Below are 14,860 nucleotides of genomic sequence, written 5' to 3'. Positions count from 1 at the left end.
TGTCCATGAAACATCAACCCAAATTCTAGGTATTGAAATAATTGCATCATGTAATGATTCACAGCATATGAGAATGATTGGTCCATATAATACAATGCAAAATATTAGTTGTGATGTTGTGATGATTGCTTTGTTTGAGATTGAGCGCAATAAAGAAGACCTATAGGTTTATCTAGAATGTCCCATGATTATGCACTACATGGAGGTGGGCCAAAAAACATTTGCATTCCTTTGTTCCAGGATTGATAAGTTCATTGATGGACTGTGGAGAGAGATGCTTATCTCAGAGTAGTGCAGCTGAGTGGAGAAGCAGTGGTTCTGAGGTTGGTATGGGACCCTGGCATTCAGTTTGGGTATGCAGGTGTGGATTGCTTGAGGACAAACAATCTTGGCACGGGAGGATTGTGATGACCCTGTTTTCTAGCTGGGTCAGCCAACCCCATAAATTAAATAATTAATGAATGAAATAATTAAATATTTAAAAAAAGTTTTGGGCCAACTTTTCTTGCTTGTGGGGTTTGTGTCTTGGGCTGACTAGCATTTAATAAACATTATTAAATATTTTATTAGAGGCCAACATACACTTGAATATTATATTTTTTGTGAGCCAACTTGTGGTGGTGGATTGTTATTTTGTATGGGCAGACCCATGTACTAGTATTCTAACCATTGCCTATTTAAGAGGGTGAGGAGTTCATTTGTAGATTATCCTGGAGAATCATAATTAGCTGCTACAGAACACAGTCATCTGAGACGCCAACCTCAGAGGTTTTACTAGGTGGGACACAACCTCTACCTAGCTCACATTTTTCCTAAGCGCCTACGAGTGTACTCACAACCTGAGGATTCTGTAGGAGCAAGGGAATAAGGAAGAATATATGGAAGAATACAAGCAAAATATTTCAATCAAGAGACTGGAATGTAGCATATTGCAGGAGATCACTCAGAAGTTGACATGTATGCACACAAGGGATCGTGCCTATACTCAAGGTGAAGACATCCATATGCAGCAGGGAAGGTGCCCCTTCTAAGGTGCCCATTCGATCCTTCTAATCGCCCAAATCCAGCAGTAAGGGAACTGTTTATCTGACTTTGGTAATTATACAATCTCTAATTTGAATTCAAATGTAGGCATCATTGGCCTCTGTAAGGAAACTCTTGTTTTTTGAAACTGAAGTCTATTCTTTGTAACTGAAGTAAATACCTGGTTATAAGTTCCTGAATTTTGAATTCATTGTATTCAGTAACATTGCTGTTGAATAGTCTATCTCTCTCAGTTAGTTTAATTTTCTGTTACTACATATGTATAAACCAATTGCTCTTTTGGAATCATATAATTTCTCAAAGATATAGGAACTAGGATTCTTACACATTCTCAAGCTTAACAACCCACTCTAAAAATGGATCAATCATGTGTATCTCACCTCTATACCTTGTTTTCATGTAGATGAAGGTTGCACCACACAAACATGTGGTTATTCGAGCACTTTTGAATCACTTTGTTGTGCTTTCTTGTGTGAATGGTCTCAAAAGCACTCTAGTTTCTCTCACAACTAGAAGTGCTATAGGGCTGGAATAGAATGCAGGATGCAAGCCTTCAAGGATTGGGTGTTGTGGCACCAAAATATTCTCACCTTAATTTGGAAATGCCAAGAGAAAATGTCAATCAAGATGGTTGAGTCAATTAAAAAATCTACCCAAAGTGGCTAATGTTTGATGAAATCACAACCAACAAAGGAGATTAAGTATAAAGGGAAACCTTAACTTTGAACTGTCAGTGCCAATGTAAAACTCCAATTTGAGCTGCTAACATTGAGTGAAAAAATGCAAAGCATGAAGATGATTTAAAAACAGAAGTGATAAACACTTTTTCAATGGCAGTGTCATTCTTAAAATATGACTCTAGTGGCAAGTGATGATAAAAACCCACAACTAGCATGAAGTCAATTTAAGAGAAACAAAAAGGCTGCTCTTTTTAATGAGCAACGGCATTCCAAAATGGCAATTCAATTGACATTCATAAAGCAAAATAACACCTAAACAAAAGTATCTTCAAAGATAAAGGGCAATTGCGCTTTTCACTTGGCAATGCCCTTTGAAAAGTGCATCAAAGGTGGCAAGGACATTACGAGTTCCACTGACAGAAAGAATTGCTAAAAAGAGCAAGGCACAATTCCATAGTGAGATTGCCAGTGGAAAGCGGCACTTAGGTGGGAGTGGTGTTATAAAAGTGCATCAAAGAGGAAAGCACTCTAAGTTAGCAAATAATCCTACCTTATTGCTTTAGTCATCCTATTTCCAAATCAGTACCCAAGCTAAGCAATACAAAGCAAAAAGCAAGAGAAATGTGGCACCACCTTTTCTATTTGGCCTTTGTCAAGGGGAAAGTAGATTTAAAGCAGTAGGGAGTCTATTTTAGGCTATTTGAAGGGTTTTCTTTCCTCTTTTCAATTAGTAAGGATCAGTTTGCTTTAAATCAAATCTTTAAAAATACATTTATTATTATTTGAGCCCTAAAAGCTTCTTCTAGAGAGCTTATAAATAAATTATCTGAGCATGTAGATTGTATTAAGAGTTGGTACTAGGCTTATGTTAAAAAAATTCATTCGAAAATTGAAGTCAAGTCATTGTGCTTGTGTGTAGTTAAGTATCGTGGATGTAAAGCTTATGTTTTTAAAATCATTCAGTTATTTTTAATGTTATCTAGAGCTTGTTGAACCAATGTTTGTAATTTTTTAAGTTAAACTGAATTGAATAACCTTGTCAAGCTTTGCATTGATGCTTGTTATTCATTAAAATAATGACTTTGAGTATTCCTTTAGCAATTTATTTTGTGGTATCGTGTGATGTTCATCCATTTAATCATTTCTTGTTGATATAGATTTACTAGTCTCGGTTTTAGTGAGAAATCAACATCCATTGATGTTATGCCAGGAGATATTTGTTTAAGTTGAATACTAACCTTTTTCCTTTAGCCAATAGGAAGGTGTTCTTGTTTGTGCTTAAATTGTTTATCCTTATTTAATTTGAAAATCTAGATGCAGGCCTTGGCTAACGACAAGTCGATACTTGCATTTAGGGCAAAAACATAACTAGCAATTTACATTTATGAAACTCCCCCAACCCCTTCGTCCCCCATCCCCACTCTCCACAAATGAAATCTTGTACAATGTGCATACTTGTAAATTCTATTAGTTTTAGTTTTAGTTAGGTCTTAGGGAGCTTTCCCTTATAGTTTGAAGAATGATTCTACTATACACACTTCCATTTTGTGTTGTCTTGAAGATGACAAATTAAAATGTTAACATATTTATCATCAACCATCTTGACTATTCAAAGTTATCTTTTGATAGTTATAAAACAGAGTAACATATAATAGTAAGTTAACTTGGAGTGGAATTAGCTCCACTTATTATTCTATATCTTTTTAGTATTTATTCTATTACCCTAGGTATGCCTATATCCTTATTGCTCAAGGATGTGCACGTTACTGTAAGCAACTTGTCAATAGGGTGAGGTGCATTGATTTTATTGTTAACTTATAAATAATGAATTGCATTTGGATTTCCTCAGTTTTCTTCCATAATTCATTGATTAGGATCCTTCCTCGAAATTCACAGCTGTAGAGGATCCAAGGGTTTGCAAGACTTCTAAATAAGGTTTTCTTTTTTAATATTTTATCTCATTTTCAAACGTCAGCTTCTCTATGGTGGGTTTTCAAACCATAACAGACCTTCCAACATTGTTAAATTCTTTCCTCAATACTTAGGTTACATTTTAGTTTATGTTAAGCACAATATCTAAATAGTTTTGATAGTATCTAGATTTACATGGAGAACAGATTGAGAGAGGTGAAGAGATGCAAACTTTTGAAATGATTCTCCAAAGAATTGGTAGTTTTCCTATGGGGATCTCTAGCAACGTTGGTGGCTGAGAAAACACCATGGTCTGTTTAACTTCTTTGGCAGAAACTCATTCTGAGCTTTTTGCCAATTGTTAGTTTATACCTTTGGTAATATTTAGGATAATTGATAAACATATCTTCCTTCAAACCCCTTTCTTTTTGCTATAAGGAATAACAGCTCTAAAATAGACAGATGCATATCATTGATAATAGAATGCCACCTTGAGTTGAAGCAAAGAGAAACAGTACAGACAAATTTCTGCTATTGCTATGGCTGGAGGCATATGAAACTGTATGCTGAAAGGAAGCAGTACCATCAAAAGAAGGAAAGCAGATAATCATCATATGTGTTGTTCAATACTGATATATAATTGCAGATGTTACTGATTGAGATAGTGCAACTGATCTATAGTTTAAGTGCATTGCTGAGCTCTGTTGGGTTTTCCTTGAAACCTCGTTTGATACTCAAAATAGAATGGTTGAAAACTATTTATAAAGCATTGCCAAAATGTGTTGCTATTGAATGGTGACATCGATTTGTCATTCTTGAAGCCTATCTGAATAAAGTTACTACAGATTAAATGGAAGTTATTGTTTCCTTTTACTTATTTTTCATCACCCAGCTGAGATTATTTTTTACCATATATTTGCTGTTATGGAAGAAGGTTGTCAGCGTTAATTGAACTTAGATTTTGCCATATGTTTTCTACAAATCATTATCTTTTCTATGAAAGAGGGATGGTGATAACATATGGGCTACCTAACATAAACTTTCTCATGATGTGACTAATCACAGGGAAGATACGATGTTGTTTGCCCAATGATGACTGCATGGGATCTTCACAAAGCATGGCCTGAAGCTGATTTCAAGGTAATGTTTACAGTGCATATTCTAGGATGATTAAATCTTACTCTAGAATTTATTACTATGTAGTTAATTTTCTCTTTAAAGCTTCACCTCTATGTTATAACTTCAACCAGAAGGAAACAGCTTTACACTAAAAATCTCTTTAGCACAATTCAATTTTCTATTTTGCAGAAAGATTTGGACCTTTAATGATTTATGTGTTACAATTGTCTTCTCAATCATATAGCTTCAGGCACTGGTTATTTTATGACTAGAGCTCGTGTTGTGTGTTGATTTACCAATACGTTCGAAGAGAGAAGTTCATATAAGGAAGGGATCTACAGCTAAAACTCAAAATTTTTACCCTAGAATGTCTGAAGTTCAGGAAATGTTTTGTACAGATTTAAGCCTTATTTTTTATGTTAAAAGCTTAAACTAGAGGAAAGCAACTAAGGCTACAAAAATTATATTGCATGATCAGATTGCTATCTATTCTCAACAAGGTTTTGGAGCTTTTATGACATGATCCCTATGTTACTGGGTTCATAGACCAAAGCCTTGGATCCTGGTCAATTCAAGTGGTGTTCATTCAAGAGATGTTTTAAAACTATGGATTCATTTTGGACAAACCTAGGTGAATTTTTCAAGAACCAAAAGAAATCTTTTCAGAATCTCCGTATAAATAGTTTTTATTTTATTTTTATTTTATAATATTTATTTTTGTTTTTAATTTTTTATTTTCACTGGCAGTGACTAGGAAAGTCAAAAATGGGTTTTTGTGAGTGGCGTCCAATGCTCAGGCATTTATAGAGGATGCTACAAAACATAGAGGTAGATTGTCTGCAATTGATAGAATACATCCCGACTAGGGAAAGTCAGGTGTCTGCTTTGTGTTCCCCTTGGTTCTCTTGGACAGCAAAAAAATGGGAAATCGACATGTGTCTTTTTTTTTTGTCTCATTCTACAGGGTCTCCAGCACCAACAAATATTATTTCAAATAGTTCGAGCGGGCTTTTGTTTTGATATTACTTCAAATCTCAATAAAATCATAAATTTAATTTTAATCACCTATAATCCAATTTATTAAAGTTATCAATATTGGATGTTAAATAATTTTGAAAATAATTATATATAATATTTAATACTATTAACATTATTTATAATTATTATTATATTAATATTAATATTTGTGAATATGAACTTCATTTATAATTTTATTATTATATTATATAATAATTTCATTAATATCGTATAAGGCTCGTAAATATTTTCATATATTAAGAATATTTGGAAATATGTATATTGATTCTAATATTCTTTGTTTTTAGATTACAAATGTGTATATGTCTGACTTTTATATGTTTTTTTGTATGAACGAACCCAACTCCCTAAAACATTTGCCAGATCTAAGAACTGAATCTGTGAAATCAAACGAAGACCTGAACCAAAACCAAAACTTAGCACGAACCTATTTGTAATTTATTTTCTTGAGTATATAGATTTGTGCCTCTGATTTTGCATGAGTGAATATAGTATTATATATTATGTTTACAATGCCACAGTAGAAAAAGAGAAGCTGATATAAAGATGGGATTTATAAATAAAATGTGACATGTTAACCCCTCAATATTATTCCAAGCATTATTCTACTTGGTGCAAGATCTTTCAAACATAATTTCTTTTGGTTGAAATTATTTGGACCAATGTTCCTTTTGGGAAAAGTTTATCATCACCCACCAAATCCAAGAACATGACATGCTTCACAATTCCAATTTGTATTGCACATACGTGCCTTACATCATATATCCAAGGATTCAATTGCTAAGGTACCACATTATTCATATCATCAACTTCTACTTTCAAATCCCTTTTTCTAAATTTGGAAGGAAGTCTATCTTATAGTTTCTTCTCTCTATTGCAAGGATTTATGCTAAACTTATCAATTGAATCATGAGTCAAAATATGCAAAGCATTACTTCTTATAAGGAAGTAATTTATCTCAAATTTTTGTATTAGTTTACAATATTGTAGGGAATTTGTCTGTGTTTTATAAAACTTCAGAAGCTTCAAGCAACTTGTTATTATTTTAAATTGTCCTTTTATAGACAACAAAAAAAAGAACAATGTATAAGGTAAAACCTTACTTCAAATTATAAGGGTAAAGCTCCCTTGTAAAACAAAAAATTCACTAAAACCCTAGAAGACTAGTTTTTGGACAAACTTACAGTTTCCACATGTAAATAGTTTGCTTTGGGGGTTTCAACATGTAATAGAAAATAAATTAATCTGCTGCATCCATTTCCTTATTGGATATGAGCACACGACTTAACAGTTCATCAATAGGTAAACAAAAGATTTAGTATCTTTTGTGACTGAACAAATTGACCCATTACAACACATACAAACACTTTATAGTTGAATTGGAGACAATAGAAAGTATGTGCAAACAAGAGCTGAATTAAATATCTGGATCACATACACAGGACAAGACTTCACAAGTCAAAATACCCAACTACTGTATGCAAGGCTACGAACACTCAAATTAATAATAGTCACAAGAAAACGCTTGCAAATATTGATAATCTATATTCAATAAATGAAATCCCTTACACAAAACGATATTCAATGGAAATGAAAAAATTGCATTTAGCATAACAATTTCATCACACAGAAATAGAGTTTGAACAATAAACTGTCACACAAAGTGTAACAAAATTACAATTACTTTGTCCAAAGAAAATACCCATAAATATGGGCTTTGAAAGTACCATTTTTACACAATTACATGTCTCCTAAATATAAAATTGTTTTCAAAATAAAACTTACATGTATTTCTTCTAGATAAGGCTTATGCTCTAGAAATAAGTTCAACTAAAATAAAATATATTTGTAGAAATATCCCAAAATAACTGTTTTATACAAAATTGATTCTCTTTTTAAACATCATCTAAACATAGTTGTTCACACACTTTCAAAATAGCAATCGCTTGGAGGATTGTGTTGGCTGCTCTAGCATCTAGGTGATCACTTGATACTTTCTTCATATTTGTACTCTCTAGAATCTAAACACATTGAACACTAGTTTGACTTCCTCTAAAAGTTGTATTAGGCTCAAATTCCTTTAAACAAAAGATTAGTTGTTAAAATTGAACAAAATCAATATATACCTATTCTTCATTATAATTTCATCCATCCTTTGTACTTAGAATAAAATCAATATCGTATAATCTTGTAGCCTTCAAAAGGAACTTTTTGATGTTTCAAATAGGATGATAAACAAATTGTTTATGCAAAATTATGGCTTTTTGGTGCTCCTAAAGGCTAATTTGGCACTTTGGCACACATGGTGTGCCATTTGGTACTTTTGGTGGCAATTTTCACTTAAGACACCAAAAGCACATGGATTTGCCCCTATGGCACATTTCATTTTTCACTTATGTTGCTAAAGAATATTGGCAGCATTTTGGCACATCTACCAAAAGTGCCATTTCATGCACACACATTGCCAAGGCCATTAATAAGGTTTCCAAGTCCATTAATAATCTATTTTATCATATATTTGTATAAATTACATAATTAGGATGTTTTATGTTCTTATTCGGGAGCCAAGACTAATGCGTATACTATCAAACACCTAATTGTATTTAACAATCAAAATCAAGAAACTATACCTGAAGAAAAAACATCATAGGAGATGGACATTACTTTTTATATGTCAATGCCAATATTGAACCTCTACGACATGTAGATCTTACATCCATTGCGTGCCATTGACGAAATCCTATCTAAACCCCTAAAAATTGGAAAACTCCTAGTATCTATCACCAACATGTGTTAACTAACCTTATGATATGTCTTAACACTTCTTTTGGTAGAGCATGATCCTTGACTCTTGTCATGCTGGAGCAACGATAAGCTTATATATATAAGGTCATAGGCTTTACAATTACGATGATCACCTTAAGATGAGTGGGACAAGCAACATTGAGAGAACAATTACTCTCCTCCTATGCCTTTGTAGAGTCCCTTCCTCAACCTTAGTTATGATGTCAAGAACTCAGCTCCCGTATTGATCTTAGTTCAGTATTGACATTAGAGGGTACAAAAACATTTCTCTTAAATTTAGTGTCTAAAGGGTTTATAGTTTAGTTTAGTTAAGACAATTACATTACCTCAAAGGGATCCATTACACTATACAACGGTCCTATAGGTCACAAGGTTGACATCCAACACGTGGGTAACAAAGGCCATTCACTTCATTTAATTATTATTTGGAAACACAATATTTAATATAAATCAACAAAAATAATAGATAATATTCTACTTACGAGTACATAGATTTTTGATATATTCCAATTATAAAGCTTAGCACACAATCATCAACCAAATAGACAACGATAAAACACCATACCATATTGGTGAAACCAAAAATCAATTGTGTACTTTATTGAATGAATTACAAGCATATATAAAGGCAATTACAAGAGCTTCAACAAACTGAAGCAAAAATAGAACTACATCTTTGAACTACGTCTTCTAAAGATAGATGTCTAAAATAAACTAATAAATAAAATCTCTTAAATGACCATTAATAGACGAACTAAAACTAGCTAACTAAAAATATTTTAATACCCTCCCTTAATGGTCATTCTATCAACTACCCAACTGATTATAAAATCTGCTTATCAAAAGGCATAGAAGGCTGATTACTTCTTCTCTTCAGAATGCTCTATGACATGAGTTTGCTTCGCTCTTGAGATCCTCCCTAGTTGGACTTCTGATCAGACCTCTTTCTGCAGAACCTTTGGATATGTCCAAGTCCACCATAATAATGACAAGTGATGTTCTTCTAAAACCCCTCCTCAGGGTTGCGCGGTCCTTTCTGCTGAGTGGACTCACCTTTGCCTTTGTCCATGGCAGTAAACGCCTATTCCACACTAGCCATGTCAATGCTGCTACCAAACTGTTGTCTCCACCTGGCTTGCTGCAAGAGTTTATTGCACAACGCATCAAATTTCAAGTCAACATTAGTGGACGTAATGTTGAGCATCTCAGTAAGTGTTCGTAGGACCTGGGCAGGCTCTTCAATGTGATAACGACCATATCTTCTTCCTCCATCTTGCGACCAACAGCCTCCAATTGGTCATGTATTTCCTTGATCTTCGTAAGATGTTCTTGTAGTGACATCATCTCATCCATCATAATTGAGAACATGTTCATCAGAAAGAATGCTCGGCTCTTGTCGAATGTCTCATGAAGATTCTTCAAGTGATCCCAAATCTCATTAACTTTCTTGCTTGATGGCACTTTTGGAAACATATCATCGATGTCTAATAACTTTAGCAGCATAACCGCTTCTCGGCTACACTTATCAAACTTGGTCTGGTCGTCGCCCACTATTGCCAGACGAGTTTCTTTACCTAGAACAATTTGTTCAAGGCACCGGTACTCAAAAATCGAAAGCATCCACTGCTTCTAGATGTTGTAATTCTTGTCATTGAAGCGCTAATTACCTTCCAACATGATGTTGGTCAATGACATTATCCGTACGTTTTCTTATGCATGAAAAACGAGGTCAAACTCCAACTTTAAAAAATCTGATTGCACAAATTCTTAGAAAAAAAACAAGCTGTAGATCGAAGAACCTAGAAACCCTAGGTGCCATTAGAAAAAATAACGAAATTTGTCTAAAAAGAAAAGAAAATTGTGAAAGTCGTGCATAGAAAATTCATTGATGCCTAGAAAAATTGTGGCGAACACCCTTGTGGTGCAGGTGAGAAGACTGTGAGTTGAGTAGAAGATTGGCGTAAAGAAAAACACCCGAAAAATCGCGGCGAAGGAAATGCGCCACCAAATCACAAATGCGCCACCAAAAAAAAATCGTGCACAAAAAAAAACTGACGTCTGAAAAAATCATGCCGAAAAAGAAATGCACAAAAAACACACTGGTAAAAATCGTTGCGAAATGCAAACACGAACTTTAGAAAAAAAAAACGACCTTCAAACCTGTGTTTTGGTAAACGCGCCTTAGGCCGTCAAACCCTAGGTAGACTGTGCCCAAATTGCAAGTCAAAAACGTGGCCAAAGGAGCCCACGATTTTCTTCTGAAAAAATCAAATATCAAAACAATGATATTTTCATTAAAAAATCAATTAAAACTTCTGGAAAAAAAATTCTAGGTAAAGAAGCATGAACTTTAAAAAATTCGCCAACCAATCTTAACCTACTGTGATACCATGAAACCAAAAATCAATTGTGCACTTTATTGAATGAATTACAAGTACATATAAATGCAATTACAAGAGCTTCACACTAAGAAAAAATAGAACTACGTCTTCTAAAGATAGAAGCCAAAAATAAACTAATAAATAAAAACCCCTAAATGACCATTAATAGACGAACTAAAAATAGCTAACTAAAAATATTCTAATAATTGGTAATGCTTACCATTAATTGCCCATAGTTGGCAAAGGCCATCCCAGGGAGTCAATCCTAAACTCAACATAGATTCATGTACATAATTAGAGCAAGCAAACCATCCATACCTACTAAGAGTTGTTCACACTTACAAATCATAATGGCTTAAGTCAACATTGTCATTAAATAAAAGTTAGTAGGTTTCCATAACTCCTTTATAGCCAAATTATGGCAAAGTTTATCAAGCCCTTATTTCTTGGAAGAATAGACCTCACTAGATATAGAGGCCAGCCTATGCCTTTCCATACCTCACTAATCTAAGACACAAGGCCATAGGGATCAATGCAAAAACATTGATTGTTTTAATTCAAATAATATTAGAGGCATTCTCCCACCTTCACCTCATGACAAATCCCAACAATAGTGACTTTAAACATTCGTCCAAGGTTGGAGTAGATTTTGGAAAGGCAAACACGCTAAACCTAAGAGTAGTTATGTTTGATGATGATGGATTACCTTTTATTAGCTTAGACCCATACAGTGGGTACATATTAATTGGAGGTAAGATCACTACCATCTAATGCAAATTTAGCCCCAAGTTGAAGCATATTATAAAGGAAGAGATAGTCAAGTTTAGGAACAACCCCAAACCCTTTCTTACAAACATGGGTCATAGAGCTACTTCCAAATGGGATTGAAGTCACATGTAGTTCTCCAAGGATTTTAAAAACTGGGATGAGGACATGTCTTTTACCAAGTTAAGATAATTTATACAAATACTCGATAGTATCACCACTTGCTGTCTATATTAGCAAGGTGTAGCGCACTAAGATTGTTGACCTTGATATATATAATTTCCCTAAGAAGGTAGGAACTAACTTAACAAAGGTAGATCATGTGGATGAATCAAATCACAACTTTATATGATATTACCTATCATATCAGCTTAGCAAGTTAAGATGGTACATTTCTTAGGACAAGGTTCTTGAATTATCTTTACATATGACAATCCCAATCATCAACAATCTATATACTTAGCTAAGAATTAAAAATATCATCTTGTAATCTCCCCTTCCGAGGAGTAGTCGATAAGACCACTTAGCTATTTTATTCCCGTAGGCTAAAGTCTCGCAGTGAGGGAATAATTTAAATTGATTATTTAATATTAGCCAATAAAGTACTTTTTAAGGGTAATGTTATCTAATTAATATAATAAAGCATCATAAAGCGACTTAAGTTTAATAATTAAAAGGGAAAAATTAAAGTTACTTTATATTTAGACTTAATGAATTATTTAGAGCAGGAATTTTAAAAGGTTTTTGAGAATGTTGCCCAGGTGTTATAAAAGAATGTTGTGGAGCTCATTTTCACTATTCTTGGCTTTATTTTATCTATTTGAATTTTGGAGCTTCTTGTGGAGGGGAAACCCTAGGACGAAATCCTAAGGGATACTAGGTTTAGTGGTTTAAGATTCTACCCTAGCTAGTCGCAGGGGAGACCGCTCAGATTTTTCGCAGGATTTAACGATTGAAACTTTTAGAAATTTTTGAAGACTTTTGCAAAGAAAAATTTCAGAGTTTTGGAACTGAAGTTGCCAGGAAACTTACACCGTTGCCAAGGTTGGAGATGGATATCAGTGATGGGCATTGAGATGGTATGAAAAGACAAGCTATATGCTGTTAATCCTTTTGACTAGGCAAGTAAATGAAAAGAGTCTGGGATGGCATGAGTAAGATATTGCAAATTGGGCACAAATATACTGGGACATGGGATTTGAAGAATGCCTCACACTGCTGGGCCTAAGTATTTCTTCAAGCTGGGCGTGATATTAATGTTAGTTGGGTGGCCATATTGAGTGCAAATTGTGAGAACTAAGGACAATGTTTAGTGAGAACTAAGGACAATAAGGCTGAGTCAATGGGTTTAATGATCAGAAATGGCATTTAAAAGACCAACCAATGCATATCAGGGGCTGTGAGAATAGAAGTAATAACATTGTAGATTGCTGGGCAAAAAGGAGCTCCATCTGGTGTGAGGATTTGTGCAGATCCGCCATTGGCCATGGGTAGATACAGTGGCCATCAAGGCCTTGGTGGAGAATTTACAAGATTCCAAGCTAGCATGGAAGCATTGGGAATAACTATACTCACTGGAGATTGGTGGTTCAAGGGTCTGTGTTATGCAAAGTTTGCATTTGCAAGTACAAGTCAGTACAGACCTCTATTACTGTATTTCTGCCTCTAATTCTGAAACAGAATGACAGATTTCTGATTTTTGATGTGTAGTTTCACTATAAGCTTAATTACGTTATTATGTATATTACACATTGTTACGATGGTCTAAAATTACTACAAACCTGAAACATACAAACTTGCAAGAAAAAACAAGAACTTATCATTCACAATGATAATCAAAATGTTTGACAAATTTAGTCTGACAGTTGGTTGCAAAAACTTAGTTGTAATTTTACACATCCACCTTAAACAATACACCTTAGATTGTAATAGTGTCTTATATGGACAAATTGTCAAATATAGTCCAGCCCCAAAATTTATGCACAACAGTTTATTTAATACAAAATGTGCCCTCCTATAGAAAAGCATAAGGTAGCAATGGTCATAATAGCATCACGAGAAAAAAGAAAATTGAAAATACCCCAAAATGGCCCCAAATGACATTCTACTATAATAGGATTTAATGATATCAAGTATCATAATCACATTATATTATGGATTTACTCGGTTAGTCTTTTTGGTTTCACTGTTTGATGGTTGAGGCCCTGCCTCCCTTGATCTCTTTTGTATAAACTCTATTTTTGGTCTCTCGATTTCTAATATAAAAAAAAAAAACACCACATGCATCAATGAGGCCACAATAAGGAACCCTCACAACAAACTCTTTATAACTCAGTAATAAATGTAATGTCCCTTTTCTAGGAGACAGGTAGATGAGTGTGGTTGGCCTACTATCAGAGTTCCCTTAGGTCAGCAAAGTGGTTAGGGGACCCATCCAGTGATCATGGAGCTTTGCAAGGGGCTTTGTAAACCATTTTAGACACTTAGATGGCTTTTCATATTTTTTTAGGAGGGTTCCCTATTTTTTAGGCAATGACTGGGAGTTGGTCCCAGGGTGTCTACGAACTATTTTGGATGATTTGAGACCATCTCCTAAATTTTAGGGAGGGGTCCTATTTTTTAGGGAGGACTACTAGTTGATTGGTTGACCACCCGGAGGGCCTCGAAGCAGAGCAGGATCTATTTTTTGAGCATTCCCAGATGATTGGAGCCAGTCTCCTACTTTTTAGGAGGATTCCTACCTTTTAGGGGAACACTGCTAGTTCACCTGCTTCAATCAGTCATCATCCTTGGACAGGTAGCATCAGCCGGAGTTCAGTTTGGAGTCCAGATGAGCAGTTTACGAATAAATTGGGAAATATTAAATAATTTCTTAAGTTGGAATTAAATAAATAAATAAATAATGATAAAGTGAAAATATAAAATTACTTTATATCTTAATAATTTAATAAAGTATCCATATAATAAAGCAGCCCCCCTTGTGCCATGATGATTAGGAGACATGAGTTAAGTTGTTTTTAAAACAACTTAATTTTATTAAGAAAGGGGAGCCTAAGGAGACCGCACATCTTGAGGGAGATATAAGGGAATGAATAAAGTTAATAAGATGATGAAATA

The 14,860-nt window shown here is 34.3% G+C and overlaps 1 protein-coding gene across 3 annotated transcripts in view; it reads left to right on the top strand.

Moving 5' to 3' along the window:
• Positions 1-14,860, top strand: part of LOC131070931 (proline iminopeptidase-like) — a 248,156-nt gene that overhangs the window by 175,146 nt on the left and 58,150 nt on the right. For all 3 annotated transcript variants that reach the window (XM_058006623.2, XM_058006625.2, XM_058006624.2), the window contains exon 10: positions 4,701-4,775. In XM_058006623.2, the coding sequence (XP_057862606.1) occupies positions 4,701-4,775 (75 nt within the window). The remainder of the gene's footprint in view (positions 1-4,700; positions 4,776-14,860) is intronic.

Source organism: Cryptomeria japonica, chromosome 1 (genome assembly GCF_030272615.1).
Source record: "Cryptomeria japonica chromosome 1, Sugi_1.0, whole genome shotgun sequence".
Classification (NCBI taxonomy): domain Eukaryota; kingdom Viridiplantae; phylum Streptophyta; class Pinopsida; order Cupressales; family Cupressaceae; genus Cryptomeria; species Cryptomeria japonica.
Note: the sequence above shows the minus strand (reverse complement) of the source record. Positions and strands in the feature narration are given on the sequence as shown.